The 14,610-nt window shown below is 38.2% G+C and overlaps 2 protein-coding genes across 2 annotated transcripts; one reads left to right on the forward strand and one right to left on the reverse strand.

Moving 5' to 3' along the window:
• The first annotated feature begins 3,604 nt into the window (after positions 1-3,604).
• Positions 3,605-5,817, forward strand: LOC123238695 (hemoglobin subunit beta-M). Its single transcript, XM_044665903.1, has 3 exons — positions 3,605-3,749; positions 3,873-4,095; positions 5,559-5,817. The coding sequence occupies exons 1-3, from the start codon at positions 3,658-3,660 to the stop codon at positions 5,685-5,687; spliced, it is 444 nt and encodes a 147-aa protein (XP_044521838.1). The 5' UTR covers positions 3,605-3,657; the 3' UTR covers positions 5,688-5,817.
• Positions 5,818-13,116: 7,299 nt separating this feature from the next.
• LOC123239122 (olfactory receptor 51V1-like) lies at positions 13,117-14,064 on the reverse strand. The gene has a single exon (XM_044666397.1). It carries the CDS (start codon positions 14,062-14,064, stop codon positions 13,117-13,119), a length of 948 nt encoding a protein of 315 aa, XP_044522332.1.
• Between the last annotated feature and the right edge of the window lie 546 nt (positions 14,065-14,610).

Genomic DNA, 14,610 nt, shown 5'->3' on the forward strand with positions numbered 1-14,610 from the left:
TTATTGATTAGATCAGGGGAGAAAGAGCACAATAAGGGATATTTTGAGAGGACTAGAACAGGAGAATTGTCCAGTTTTAAGTTGTTTACACAAACACTCCCAGGGCCAAAGCCTTCTTCTCCAAGTGACCTAGGTTGGGAGGAGTCAATGGATCAGCAAATATCATTAAACCAGGCACGGTGCTTTGGTACTGGGGATACAAAGATGACAAAGAAATATCCTGTACCTACAGGGAGGTTATATTCTATCAGGGAGATAATAAGTACATATACAAGTGTATATAAGACCTATAAAAATGCAGACATAAGGCAACCTTGGATGGGAAGCCATTGGAAAGAAATCTTGAGAATAAGAAAAGTGTACAAAAATAATTTAAAGTAGTATATATGATGGGACAAAGAAGAAATCTAGATATAATGCTGAGATGTGTGGAGGGTACTATTCTCCTTCCAATAGGGGTGAAGAGAATCTATGGTCTTTTCCTTTAAAGTGACTACTCTTAATTTATCAGTTACTTTCCAGGCATCCATTATCTTTCTAATCACTACGTTTTGCACCCTAGAAATTTTTCTAACTCTTTCTTCTGCCTCATTACCTATTTCTAACTACTGGCTAAAATTTGTAAATTCTATTCCTATGGGTCCCTGCTGTTCAGATTCCTTACAGTGTATTAGTTCAGGCACTTGTCCCATTCTTTCTGGTCAAACCACCACCACCTTCATCCAGGGTTTTCTTGTGTCATATTTAAAACCATAATCCCCACAATTATTAGTGATATCCTTAATTTTGCAGTTGTTCCTTTACTCAAAAAAAATTGTAGTCATGCTCAATTGCCTCTCAGATAAAAATAGAAACTCTTCTGTTTGTTATTTGAAGCCCTTAACTCTTGTTTCAGTCCACCTTTCCAGGCATATATGTTTTTAATGAACTCTACCTTTCAACCAAACTCAGTTACTTGTTATTTTTCACCTACAACATTCCATCTCCTGTGTCTCTGTTTTAGTATATGTCAGTCCCTTATATGTGGAAGCTGCTGCTTATTTACCTATGCTCCTTAGCATCCCTGGCTTCTTTCAAAGCTGAGCTTATGGGCCATTTCCTATAAGACCTTACAGGATTTCACCAGCTTCTGTCTAATCCCCTCCCACCTCCAACCTCAGGAAAGTACATTGCATTTATTTATTTTTTAAACCAAGCTGTATTGCTTGATGCTGATAAATCCTCAGAACTACCCAAGTCCAATCCAACTCCTGTGTCAAAACTTTGGTGCTTCATGATAAGGTTTCTACTGGGTAAACTCACTATTTTTAACCTTTTGGTCTTCCTAGTTTCTTAGCCCTACCAAAAAAAAGTCCCCTAATAATATTTCACAACTGATTTGGCAGACCTTAAGGGAAAGTTTTTATATTCCAGATGTAATTTCCCTAAGAAGACAGTCCAGGGCAGGAAAAAATGCATGGTTTGTAGATAGGAACCTGGAAAAATCACCTTGTGTGTCAACACAGGATTAGACAAAGACAAGAGAAAGATCTGGGTTCAAATTCTACCTCAGGGGAAAAAAACTCTCTGTATGGCTGTGGCCAAGTTGCTCAACCTTTGTAAGCCTCAGTTCCTTCAACTGAAGAATAGAGCCCATATTATCTGTAGCACTAATATCACTGAGTTGTTGGTGGCGAAGTAATAATAAATTTCATGTAAAGTTTTTTAAAACTTTAAAACACTATGTAAATACCAATTATTATTATTATTTTCTTGGCTTTAGCATGAGATACTTGAGTGAACTTAAGCAAGTGTTTTCTCCTTTCTGGGTCTCAGTTTCTTCATCTACTAGGCAAGGGACTTGCATTAAAGTATTATACATTTGACAGTCACCTTGGCAGATTAAAAGAATCTACATGTAGGGCCCCATGTAGGACAAGGGTTGCAAACTCAATGGAAACCCAAAGTCTCACATACATAGACTCTGATCTCAGGGTATCCCTGCCAGAGGACACAAAGACTCTGCCCTCAGGATTGCTCAATCTGATGCAGCTATTTAGACCCAAAAGAAACACACTCAAGGTTTACCTTCAAAGGTGCCAGTATGAAGGAAAGATGCTAAGACATATAGCCAAAATGTTATAGTGAATTAATGATGAATGAACATAGTAAATAATTATGGAAGAGCAAGTTGAGTAGCTATAGTTTGTGGGAGGGGAGTTATGTGACTTTCCTTTTTAAAAGGAGAAAAATAATGTAGTAGGCAGGGGAGGGGAGGGTGATCACTTTTCCTAATTAGTAATTTAAAAAAATAAAATGATTTCTTGAGGAGGTGGGATTCTAGATATGATGACACTGTTGGGAACAGAGAGGACTAAGTCAGCTGGGAGGTAGAAGGAGCTTCCCTTGTTCTAGGCATAAGGATAGTCTGGGAGAAAGAAGGCTCAAGGCTAATTCAAGCCTTATGGTCAACTGGAAAATGTTCTAGAGTCAGGAGGCAAAAATTCGTAGAGTAAGAAAATGGACCTGAATATTTGTAGATATGTGTGGTCTTCTGCATGTGGCTGTGCACTTACGTAGAGTCTATTATACTATTTATAAGATCAGGAAGCTCATAGTGCCTTCCCTGGCCTGGGTATTTGTGGAAAGGGGAAGGGTGCTTGGCTCAACCACTTTGCCTGGCCCAATGGAGACTATAAAGTTTCAAAGGAGAAAGGGTCTTTGGAGTGAGCTTGTTCACATGGCAGACTCCATTGCAGTTGGTAAGAGGGAAAGGAGATAAAGCCTGAATAGAAAATGGTTTTAAGTTAGAAAAGAGTTATCAGTCAGGCTATAGGGGGGAGAAAAGGATTGTATTGAAGGGAAAGGAGAGAAAGAAACCTTTTCAGGAATCAGGGGAAATGCCTCAAAACCTCTGGGAAGTAGAATGGTTTGAACAGATCAAATGAGGAGTCTACAGTGTTTTAAATGTGTGAGGACATGTAAAACCCAGGGGAATTGCTCATTGGCTTAAGTGAAGAGGGTGGGAAGAGGGGAGAGAAAGAACATGAATCATGTAACTATGAAAAAATATTCTAAATTAATTAACTAAATAAAAAATTTTAAGTTAAAAAAAGGAAAAAAAAGAAATGTGTGAGGAAACAAGTAAGAATTTAACAAATTATCCACATGGAATTATCTTCCTGGAAAATATTGTGACTCTCATGTAAAACACAGTCCAAACTTAAATAGATTTTCCATATATTTACATATATTCAGACAACTAAAGAATTTTAGTTTCTTCTTACATGCTCAACACAAATGGCTGAAATATATTTTACTATCCATGTCTATACTTGAAGGGTACAGGAGATAAGGGGAGAGTCATGTCTCAGGTCAAAACTTCAAGAGAGTCCCAAATCTTGAGGTGATGCCAAACTAGCCTGGTGACTGAGTAGTCAGAGAGGAGTCCATCTCCTCCCAAACAGAACTCCTCCCAACCCCTCCACCTCCCAAAACATGCACCACCCTCTCTTCCACTGGCCTCATTCCAGCTTAGCCGCACCCCAACTTTAGCCAATAGACAGCCAGAAGCCCAAAGGGCAAGGTTTGGGGGCCAGGGATAAAAGGCAGAGCTGGATTAGTTGCAACATCACACTACTTTTGACACATCTCTGTGTTCACAAGTAAACTTTCAAAATGGTGCACCTGTCTTCGGATGAGAAGAACTGTATCACCAGCCTCTGGTCCAAGGTGGCAGTTGACCAGACTGGTGGTGAGGCCCTTGGCAGGTAAGTACCAGGGGCCACGAAAAAGGGGCAGTGAAGAGGGACAGGGAATGATGACAGCAACTAGTCATTGAACAGTAAAAAAAAAACCAACTTGACTACCTCCTTTCTATTTCTTTCTCAAAGGATGCTCGTCGTCTACCCCTGGACCACCAGGTTTTTTGGGACCTTTGGTGATCTCTCCTCTCCTAGCGCTGTCATGTCAAATGCTAAGGTTCAAGCCCATGGTGCTAAGGTGCTGACCTCCTTCGGTGAAGCTGTCAAGCATTTGGACAATCTGAAGGGTACTTATGCCAAACTGAGTGAACTCCACTGTGACAAGCTGCATGTGGACCCTGAGAACTTCAAGGTAAGTTCTGGGGTTACTCATTTGAAGATGCGGAATAGGGGGATTGCTACCACACAAAGCTCTATCAAGGGCATGTAACAGAGCCTTTTCCCCTTGGCATTGATATTTAAACAGCAGATAGATTAAATATGTATAATTCCTTCCATCAGGTAGAAACAACTGAGTTTGGTGCTTAGTTTGCAAGAGCAATTAATTATATTAGGAAGCTACCAGAATGCAGTGTTAATTTTTATTGATCACTTCTCATATTATTTTCACATCATGAATTACAAGTTCACAGACTCATAGATTTAAAGTCAGAAGGAACTTCAGAAATCTGCTTTTATTTTGCATATGAAGAACCTAAGGCCTTGTCATGATTAAATAAATTGTCTAAGGCCACAGGGCAATGAATGACCAATATGCAATTTGAATCCATGTCCTCTGACTCCCAATCCAGGGCTCTTTCTAATATACCACACTAAAACTGTAAGATGAGCTATTTCCCCCCTCTATACTACCATCCTTATCAAAATTACTAGTCAGATCTTTACCTCCATAGGAGCCTGAAGAATTGTTAGTGGCTCAGGAGGAAAGTTTAGGAGCAGAACTCAGGAAGAGATCTATGGCCCAGTACTTAGGGACTTCTGAAAAGCTTATATTAGCTTCCTGTGCTTCTATCTCTCCAGATTTTCTCTTTTTTTCTCTCTCTCATCTGCCTGTGCCCTTCTTAGTTCACATTATTTTTTTTCTCTCAGTTTTTAAAAATTTCTCCTACAGCATTCTTTTTTATATTCTAATATCTCTCTACATCCTGCCTTCTTATTTCATCTCCTTTATTTTCAACTTTTCACACTCTCCCCATAGTTTTTTTTCCTATGCGCCTCCTATGCTCTTTCCCTCTCTACTTTCTTCTTTTTAAGGTGTCCCCTTCCTTTATTTTGTTTCCTTCCCTAATTAAATTCTTTTCTCTTTAATTTTTTCTTCTCTTTCTGTCTTAATTCTCCCTTCTTTCTCCTTTCCCTCTTCTGTTTCCTTGCTTTCCTTTCCCTAGCTAGTTTATTAAATTTACTAGATTCTTCAATTTTCCCTTTAATTCCTTAACTCTTACCACTAGGGTTCCTGTAGGACCCAAAGACTCCATTTCCCTTTGTTGAGGGACAGAAAAATAAAGGGAGAGAGGTAAGGGAAAACCTTAGGAGAAAAGAAAGGAGAAGAAAAGATACTTAGGTGAAAAATCAAATAGTCTAATGATTCAATAACATCAGGAGAAGAGTAGAAATGTAGGAAATGGAAGTTTGGGGAATTCAGTGGGGCATTGTGAAGAAAAAAGGACCAGACTCTACAGTTTGAGTATTGGGTTAATGTGACAGGAAATAAGTCTGGATATGGGGATGAGGGTGAATACAGATAAGTTGCCTAGGAGGTCTGGATATAGCCCTTTTGTCAGATATTCATTTTGTGTCTTTCTATTTCTTTTATAGATGTTGGGAAATATCATTGTGATCTGCCTGGCTGAGCACTTTGGCAAGGATTTTACTCCTGAATGCCAGGTTGCTTGGCAGAAGCTTGTGGCTGGAGTCGCCCATGCCCTGGCCCACAAGTACCACTAAGCCTTGCCCATCTGGTGGTTTTCATTGAGCTGAGTCCACTATGTTCCATATAGTTTACCTTCTGCACATGGAATGAATAGGGTCTGACCCTATGGGCATAGCCCCTGACCAATAAACTGCATTCCTTCCAGCAAGCCTCATGTGGTTTTCTGTCCCCTCTCTTTGTTTGTTGCCTTGGTTTGGGGGAGTGGGTAAATAAGAGTAGATGAGAGAGAAAAATTGGAAGGGATCTAGAAAGATCTAGAAATCTGGGGTATGAGAGAACCAGAGAGCATGGGGGATAGAAACTTGTGGAAATTAAGGAGACAGGGACCTTAAGGGAGAGGGCAAGAGATATCTATTTACCCTTTCTGATTTTTATGCTCAAACCAATGGTTCCAGTTCACTAAACCTGGTACAGGGAATAGAGTGTGATGATTCCTGGTAGAAAACTCCTAGGAGAGGCAATTCCTAGTTTTATAGCCCTATGGGCACAATACCTCTTCCTTTCCAATAGTCTTTCAGGTTATACCAAAGGAAAAAGCCCTTGCCTATTAAATATTGCTTGAATAAGTAAGGCAGTCAAAGAATGAATAAATAAAGGAATGAAAAACTAAAAAATATTTCCCATCACCCATGTAAATTGCATTCTCAAAGTGATCCAATCTAAAAGAGAGTTTTTAAAAAATCTTCTGGTGCTCCCACCAGCCAATATCTCCACCTTCTTCCCAGAGTATCTGGAACTCTCTCTTCTCTCTTATGTTGATCGGCTCTTACTCAGAGGCAGTGGGAGGGAGTAGGGAGGTAGGAACTTCTCAGCTCATGTGGCCCATACCTAGTTGCCACCACTAAATAGCTTCTGGTAGCTTTAGGAGCATGGCTTTGTTTTTCTCTTTCCTTAAATCTTTTCCATAGTCCTCTGAAGTATCCTATCACCACAATGAAAAAAAAAAGGAGTTAATCAGAATAAGAAAAATACCGCTTTTATTTCAGGTAGCTTGTCTCCCCATTTCATTTACCCCCTTCTCTTTTTTATTGCCTCTCCATCCCCTGTTCTGCCTATAGTCCCTAAGCAACTGAAAAGGGTAGATGGAGGGTGTTGTGAGGCATCAAGTCTGAGATGGAGGGAAGGAATACATCACAAGCAACTCCAGGCAGGCATGCTTTAGAACTTCTGGAAGGTAATCTAGCCCAACACCCATCTCCATGCAATCCTTTGGATAGTGTCACTCCTTTCCCATGGTTATTTCCTTCTATTATGGAGGACAAAGGAAAACTGTTCCCCCTTTTTGGATATTTTAGCCCCTTATCTTTTTTATGGGGAATTGCCTATCTTTAGTGCAACGGTTTCATCCATTGGGGAATTGACATCACATAGATTGTGAGGGTATAAAGACATGTACATACATATTTTCTCATTTTCTCCCTTTTCCCTTCATAAATTCTTTCCCATCTCACAAATCACAATCACTGCCTCTTTCCATTCTCCCCCAACAGCCAATGACCTAATATCTCTCTTTTATCTTCTTCAAAGACCCCATTTACCATCTAGCGCCTAACTCAGAATTCCACCTCTTTCCTTAGTTAGTGGGATGTCATTCTTACTGGTGGATTTGTCCTACCATCTATCTTATATAAGATAAAGGTCTGAAGAGGTTACTTTGTTCTTCTTTATCTTCCATTACAGAATTAAATATTCAATCAATTAAAAATGAAAATTAAATTTAGGAATCAGGAGCTCTCAGGTTGGCAAAATAACCTTGCCCCCAAGATATTCACTCTGATACAACCACAGAGTCCTAGGTGGATAGTAAGTAGATGTATAGTAAATAAATTCTTATTGAATAAAGAAAGCTAATAAACAATAGCATAAAAATAGGACCTTCACATTTTTGTGTAGACTGAGAGGAAATTGAAAGGATGGACTAGTGTGAGAAAGTCTGAATTTTCCTATCTGGAGGTGGTAGAGAGAGAAGAGGCAGCTGGAGTTTAATTTTTTTAAGGTTTTAGGACAGTCTTGGTCAGATACGAATTGTATTAGTTAGCCCCTAAGGTTCCCTTCAAATTTCATATGTAAGTTCCCCTTTGAGAGACCAAAGTATCATGAGTTGTGGAGATTTGACTTAAAGGGGAGAAAGGGAGAGTGGGTATCTCTCTACAGGGGTACAGGGGTACTTTTCTCTGACATAGATGAAGCATCATGGCATAGTGTGCCTCTGAGATGCTTGTTCATAGCATAATGGAAAGAAGATATTGCAGAGGCCATCTAGTTCATTTCTTTTCTAATTCATGACCCTCTTTTGCAAAGTTTCTGGTTAGTGGTTATATAGCCTCTATTTAGTAAAATATAATGGTAGAGTTCTTGATTCTTCATGGTAGCATATGTTATTCCTCTAATTGTTGGGGTTTTTTCTTCTTTATATTTCCACAATATTGTCTCTTTGCAATGTCCACCTGCTCATACCCTCTGAGGTCAAGCAGAACACTTCTGATCTCCTTTTCACATGTCGACCCTTCAAATAGGTGAAGACAGCTGTCTTACCTACTTTTGGCCTTCTTTTCTCCAGAATAATCATCATTATTCCCCGAAAAAGAGTCATTTCAAGTCTTTATTCAATATCTTTATTACTATGCCTTCCTCCTGATAGATTCTAGTCAATATCCTTTCTTAAGTATGGTGTCCAAAAGTGGACATTCCACTCCAGATGTAATTTTGAATAATTTAACAGGACTCTATCAGCTCTTCCTCTCAAAATTCTATGTCTCTCTTCATTGAACCTGAAATCATATTTAAATCACTGTTTTAAAACTCCTGCTTTCTAGATATACTTTTTTCACCCTATGTATCACAGATTTAGAGACTCTCCTAAGTGGAATGGGCCTCAGAGGCCAGCTGGTCCAGTTCATGCTGGAAAAAGAATCCTTTCCATAAATGCATCCAAGAAGTTTTTTTTTTCCTAACCATTGTATAAAAACTTCAGGGACACAATGCCATTGCTTCCTAAGCCAATGTACTTTTCTCAGGGTAAGTTTAATGGTTAGTAACTTTTTTCTTGTATAACAGAGACTAAATCTTTTATCTATTTGTCCTTGATGGGTCAACATGGTCTCCTTTCCCTTATCATGTATGACTGGGCTTACTTGGACAAGGTTTGATCCTGGGGACCTGATATCAATGTGGAGTCACCCTTTCTTGGATTATATCCCTACCTGAATTGCTTTAAAACAGCAATTATCAAACTTTCTTTTTTCAGGACCCTAATTCTCTTAAAGATTACTTAATATTCCAAAAAAGCTGTTGTTTAATATGGATTATATCTATCAAAAATTGCTATATTGGAAATTAAAATGTATCATCATTTTCATCTTCATCATTATTATTGTTTTGACCTCTCAGATTACCTGGGAGAGATTCAGAGATCCCAAGGGGTTCTCAAAATATAATTTGAGAATTATTTCCCTAGCAAAGCTCTGAAACAATTTAATTATAGCCCATGCTTAAGGCTTTCCCAAAAATGAGTTAAAAAGCACTCCAACTCTTATAAAAGTATACAAGTAAAATATGAGTATCATTTATAGCAGTTTTATTTCATCTATCATATAAAAATCAAAATTTTCAAAGGCTCACAGGTAAATGTAAGAAACATAAAAGACTCAAATAAACAATTACACTTACTATTCTCTCCCCTAAGAGTTCAAGACACTTGTGAGACCAAAGAATAGATATCTCCCATTCATGATGAATTTGTCCTGCATAAGCAATTCAAAATATCTATGAGGTTTCCTGGTCCCTTCTGGCAAGGCTTTAATCTTCCAACTGCAGGATCTTCCTGTTAGTTGGTCCCTTTATCTTCTGAGGATCACGTTATTAAGGAAATCACTCTCTTGCACAAAACTCAGGAACATTCAGTCTCTGGAATTCTTGAATATGGGATTATCCTCAAGGTAACTCCAAGACTGAAAATGTTTAGTCTCAAAACCCTTAGCCTTTTCCCTGTGTTCAGAAAAGGAAACAGAAGAGGAGAGTACATTGGGCTGCACTTAGATATTCAGGATTTTAAGTCTCATCTCTATTTAAGCAAGTACAAACTATATACTCTGAACTTCTTCTATAAGTAGATTTTTTTTATTCTTGGCATTGAGGATCACACTCTTGTAGTATTATGAATTACAAGTCCAAGGGAGAGAGAAACTGTGAAAGGATAAGAGAAAAAAGAGATGGACCATTTTACAGCTCAGCTCTTATAAGACAACAGGCACATTCGTCTGACCTCTGGGCATCCTCAGTCCCAATCACTGGAAGTGACTTGAGAAATCCCATATATTCTCTAGTGCAAGAGATTAGGTTTCATGTGCCCTTCCTGACAAGAATCATGTCCTGCAATCTCTTGAAATTGAATGAGGTTGTCATTAAACTGACATGTTCTTTTCATGTAAATTCTCCCTATTGTTCCTATCTCTGAACTCTAAGATCTATTGATTGTCTATAAGAATACACACATACATACACTGGTGAACATGCACAATTAGATATGTGCATACATATAGACAAATAGGTGTATATATAGGAATTCTGACATGCAAATATGTCTAAAGGAAGAAGCATTCCATCATGACAGCCCTTTTGTTTCAGTTGTATTTTGATTTTCAACTGAAAGACAGTAATCTACATTTATTTCAATTACTAAATTTTAATTAAATTTATTCTATTTTAATTAATTTAATTTAAATTTATATTATGTTTATGCAATGTTACCAGGTAAACAAGAAATTTTAAAAGCCAATATATTAATAATGATAAAATCATGATAATAACACTAATAACAGATATTTATTTAGTGCTTTAATTTTTGTGAAGCATTTTATGTACATAGTTTCAATAGAGCAATATGACAAATCTGTGAGTTGTCGTGGGATATAATTAATACCATATTAATCATGAGGCAGTAGAGACTCAGAAAAGTTAACTGTCTCTCAGCCCAGAACACTAGCTGCTGCAACACATGACCAGTTAAAGAAAAAAAGATATATATACATATATATATACAATCAATCACTTAAATTATCCTATCCAACATTGTGTCACTTACAAATTTTGTAAGTCAGTTATTTATACATCTATCTCAATCACAGATAAACAATGTTGGACTGAACATTGTCAATAATGAAGTCCCAAGACATTCTACTAAAGATTATCCCCTAAGTTAAAATAGATCCATTAGTCAAACTTTTGGGGAAGTCAACATATGAGGAATGGGAAATTCCTAAAAATAAAACTCCAATGACAGATAGGGAAGAAGTTCCAAAAAGGAGGAAAAATAATAATTATTTAAAGATATCAATGTCTAAAGAGACAAGTTACATCAGGAAAAGCACCCTCTACTTAAAAAATTCACACTCAGTAGATGTAAGCAAATAGGTGATAGCACATAAACAAAAGCATGACAAGGTCTTGAGATAATACTATTAGGACATCTAAAATGTATGGTGAGCTAACTGAAGTTAGCAAGAAATGCTCAGAACAACAAAGTAGTGAGGGATAAATACATAGATACATAGATAGATATATAGATTAATATATGGGATTGCTGCTAAAACTGGATAGGATAAGGCTCATTGGCAATAGAGAAAAACAATTCAGTGAGCTACTGTTTTGTGTCCATTTTCTCTGCTGAGGAGCACAATTTTTGGATAGAAAAGGAATGAACAAATATGGGAAAAAAGCAAGCTGATACTTCAGATAAGTAAAGACAGTAAAAGAAATAGCCCCTGCCAGCATATGTCAAAAAGATATCTGTGTGATCCAGAAAATATTTTCTCTTTTGGTCCTCAATGAATGGATAAATTTAAGTGCAATGCCTGTGATTTATGAATGTTCATGGAAAATAGGAGACATAAAAATGAATGAATAAGGCCAATGACCTAATTTTGAACATCTGAATCCATATACCATGCATCAGTGAGCTTGACTTTGATTTTTGGCAAAATTCTAATAGGTATTAATTAGGAGATGGTTAAGGAACATCTAGTCAAAAAAAGCTGGTGTGTCTTTTTCAGAAAAGGCCATACCAGATTAACCTTTGTTTTATGACTGGGTTTCTAAACTAGTGAATGAGGGGATTGTTGTGCATATAGTTGATCCAGATTTTAGCAAAGCATTTCATAGTTTTTCTTTATTGAGAAGATTGAGAAATGTGGGTCACACAATTAGATAAGATTCAGACCTGATTGAATAGTTTAAACCTAGAGAAGTCATTAATCAACAATGTCAATGTAAAAGGAGTGCTGCATTGGAATGCCCCAGAGAATTGTACTTGGTGTTTAACTGCTTATGTAGAGAGAACATTGAGAGGCAGGCTGTAGTTTTTTTTTTTTTTTTCTGGAAGGAAGCAAAGTAAAAGTCATCTTTTCAGTCTTCTTTTTGCTTGTGTACAATTAAGCATTGTCATTTGAATTTTTAAAAAATGAGGAACATAATGCGTAAGATTAAAAGCCATTCCTTACAATTTCATCCAGATCCTTATGAAAATGTCTAAGAACTCTAAAGGGTACCTAATAAGCTGGTCTGGAGCTGAATTGTGCAACTCATGGGAAACAGAAGAACAGAAAAAAGTTTACATTCAAAGTTCAAATTCAAAGAAGGTTTTTTTAAAAAGGATGCAATTTTAGTCTGGGCACATGCTACCTTTCATAGCAAATTGGTTAAGAAGATTGTTATTAGCCTTTGGTTGCAAGAAGTGAGTAAAGGGATAGGTAGTATTCCCTTGAAAAGGGATTTACTAACCATTGTACAAGATATAGGAGAGAGTTGTAGGTAGTACTCAGAATGGCACTTCAGTTGAAGACTGTAGCTTAGGTCCAATGAGAACCTGAAAAATCTTCCAGAAAGAGTAGACTCTCCACACAAAGCAAAAAAAAATGAACAAACAGAAACAAAAAATAGAACTCCACAATGGATGAAGTTGGTTCAAAGATTTAATTAACAGATCCATAGTGTCTTCTGCAAGCTTCTTCTTCTTGCTAATCTAAATAGTCTAGATCTTGAGGTTGGATGGACAAAAGGTAAACCTGAAAACAGTAAGAGAGCTGAGTAGCAACTATAGCCAAAATGTGATGCCCAATCAAAGCAGCAAAAAGCAGTGACAGATAGGGAGCATACCGAGAAGAGAATAATTCAAGGAAATCACTAGAAGACATCATTTAGTTGCTAAACAATGTGAGAAGCATGGAATTTCTATCCATTTATGTGGCCAATATATAGGCATTCCTTCAAACTAGCTCTTTGTAGGTATATTGGATTCATTTGTTACCCTCTTCTTAATAAATGCATCTATATTGTGGAAAAATGTCAAGGTTTTATGAGAAAAATTTCCCGTGCTTTTATTATTATGGTATTTTACAAATGACTACAGGGAAACACATTCTCTGAGCTAAAGAAATATATCTACAATTATCTGGCTCGTCCCAGAGAGATGACTCTCACAATAGCCTTACGTATCTGTTGGGTCTTGATACTGTAGATGACCGGATTCATGAGAGGTGGGAAGAGGACATACACATTGCCCATAACGATGGGAATTATGGGTGAGGAGTGCCTAGCAAACCGGTGCACAATGGACAGGCCCAACACTGGGATATAGAAGCACAGAACAGCCAAGATGTGGGACACACATGTGTTGAGGGCCTTGAGCTGCTCCCTCCGGGAAGCAATGGCCAAAACAGAGTGAAAGATCATGGCATAGGAGAGGAGGATGAAGAGGAAGTCTGACCCCATGGAGAGTAAGATAACGGTCAAGGCATAGAAGCTGTTGAATCGTGTATTTGAGCAGGAGAGGCGGATCATGTCCTGGTGCAAGCAGTAAGAGTGGGAGAGGAGGTTGTGGTGGCAGTAGGAGAAGCCGAGCAGCCGTAGGACCGGAGGAATGATAAGCAGGGTGCTGCGGAAGCCTAGCACCACTGTGATCTTCACTACCCGAGAGCTGGTCAGTATGGTGGGATACCTAAGTGGGTTGGTGATGGCCACAAAGCGGTCATAGGCCATGGCAAAGAGCATGGCTGATTCCATGAAGGAGAAGGAGTGCACGACATAGAGTTGGAGGACACAGGCATAGAGGTGGATGCCACGGAAATCAAGCCACAGGACCCCCAGCACTGTGGGCATGGTAGAGACACACAGGCCTAAGTCTGTACTTGCCAGCATGGCCAGGAAGTAATACATTGGCTGATGTAGGGAGGGGTCAGTGCGGACAATGTGAAGTATTATGGCATTGCCCAGTATGGCAGCCAGGTATACAGAGAAGACAGGGATGGAGATCCAGTGGTGGGCCCACTCCAGGCCAGGGAAACCTGTAAGCAGAAAGTTAGAAGAACTAGAATTGATACCCAGGGTATTGGACATGATATCAGAATTATGGAGGAACCTTGCAAATATCTACTTCTAACAAAGGATATAACTCACAATCACAAAAACTCAGAATTAAAAGGTGTTTCAGAAGTTATCCTGTCCCACTTGCACCATGTCAAGAATGATCTCTACAGTGGGAGACAAATATCCATCCAACCTATGATTGGAACCTTCCAATGAATTCCCTTTACCCTGAAGCATCCTCTTCTCCATTTAGGTGGCTCTTATTATTAGCAAGTTTATTCTCATGTCAATCTGAAATCTGCCTTTCTGCTGTTTTTCTCTAGCTCTTAATTCTTTCCCTGGAGGTAAGGAAGAAGAAGTACAATAATTTTTGCACATTACAATCCTTTAAATACTTGAAAGTGAATAAATATAATGAGCATGTTCCTCATTTAATATTTCTAATAGACAAAAGTAGAGGAAAAGTGGGTGAAATTCGTGACATCAAAAAGCAGATGTGAACTTATCACAGATGCTAGTAGAGGGTGTCCTTGTGCCTATCACCCTGATGCCTGGAGGTGTCATTGAGCCTAAAAT

Source organism: Gracilinanus agilis, chromosome 3, assembly GCF_016433145.1.
Source record: "Gracilinanus agilis isolate LMUSP501 chromosome 3, AgileGrace, whole genome shotgun sequence".
Taxonomy (NCBI): domain Eukaryota; kingdom Metazoa; phylum Chordata; class Mammalia; order Didelphimorphia; family Didelphidae; genus Gracilinanus; species Gracilinanus agilis.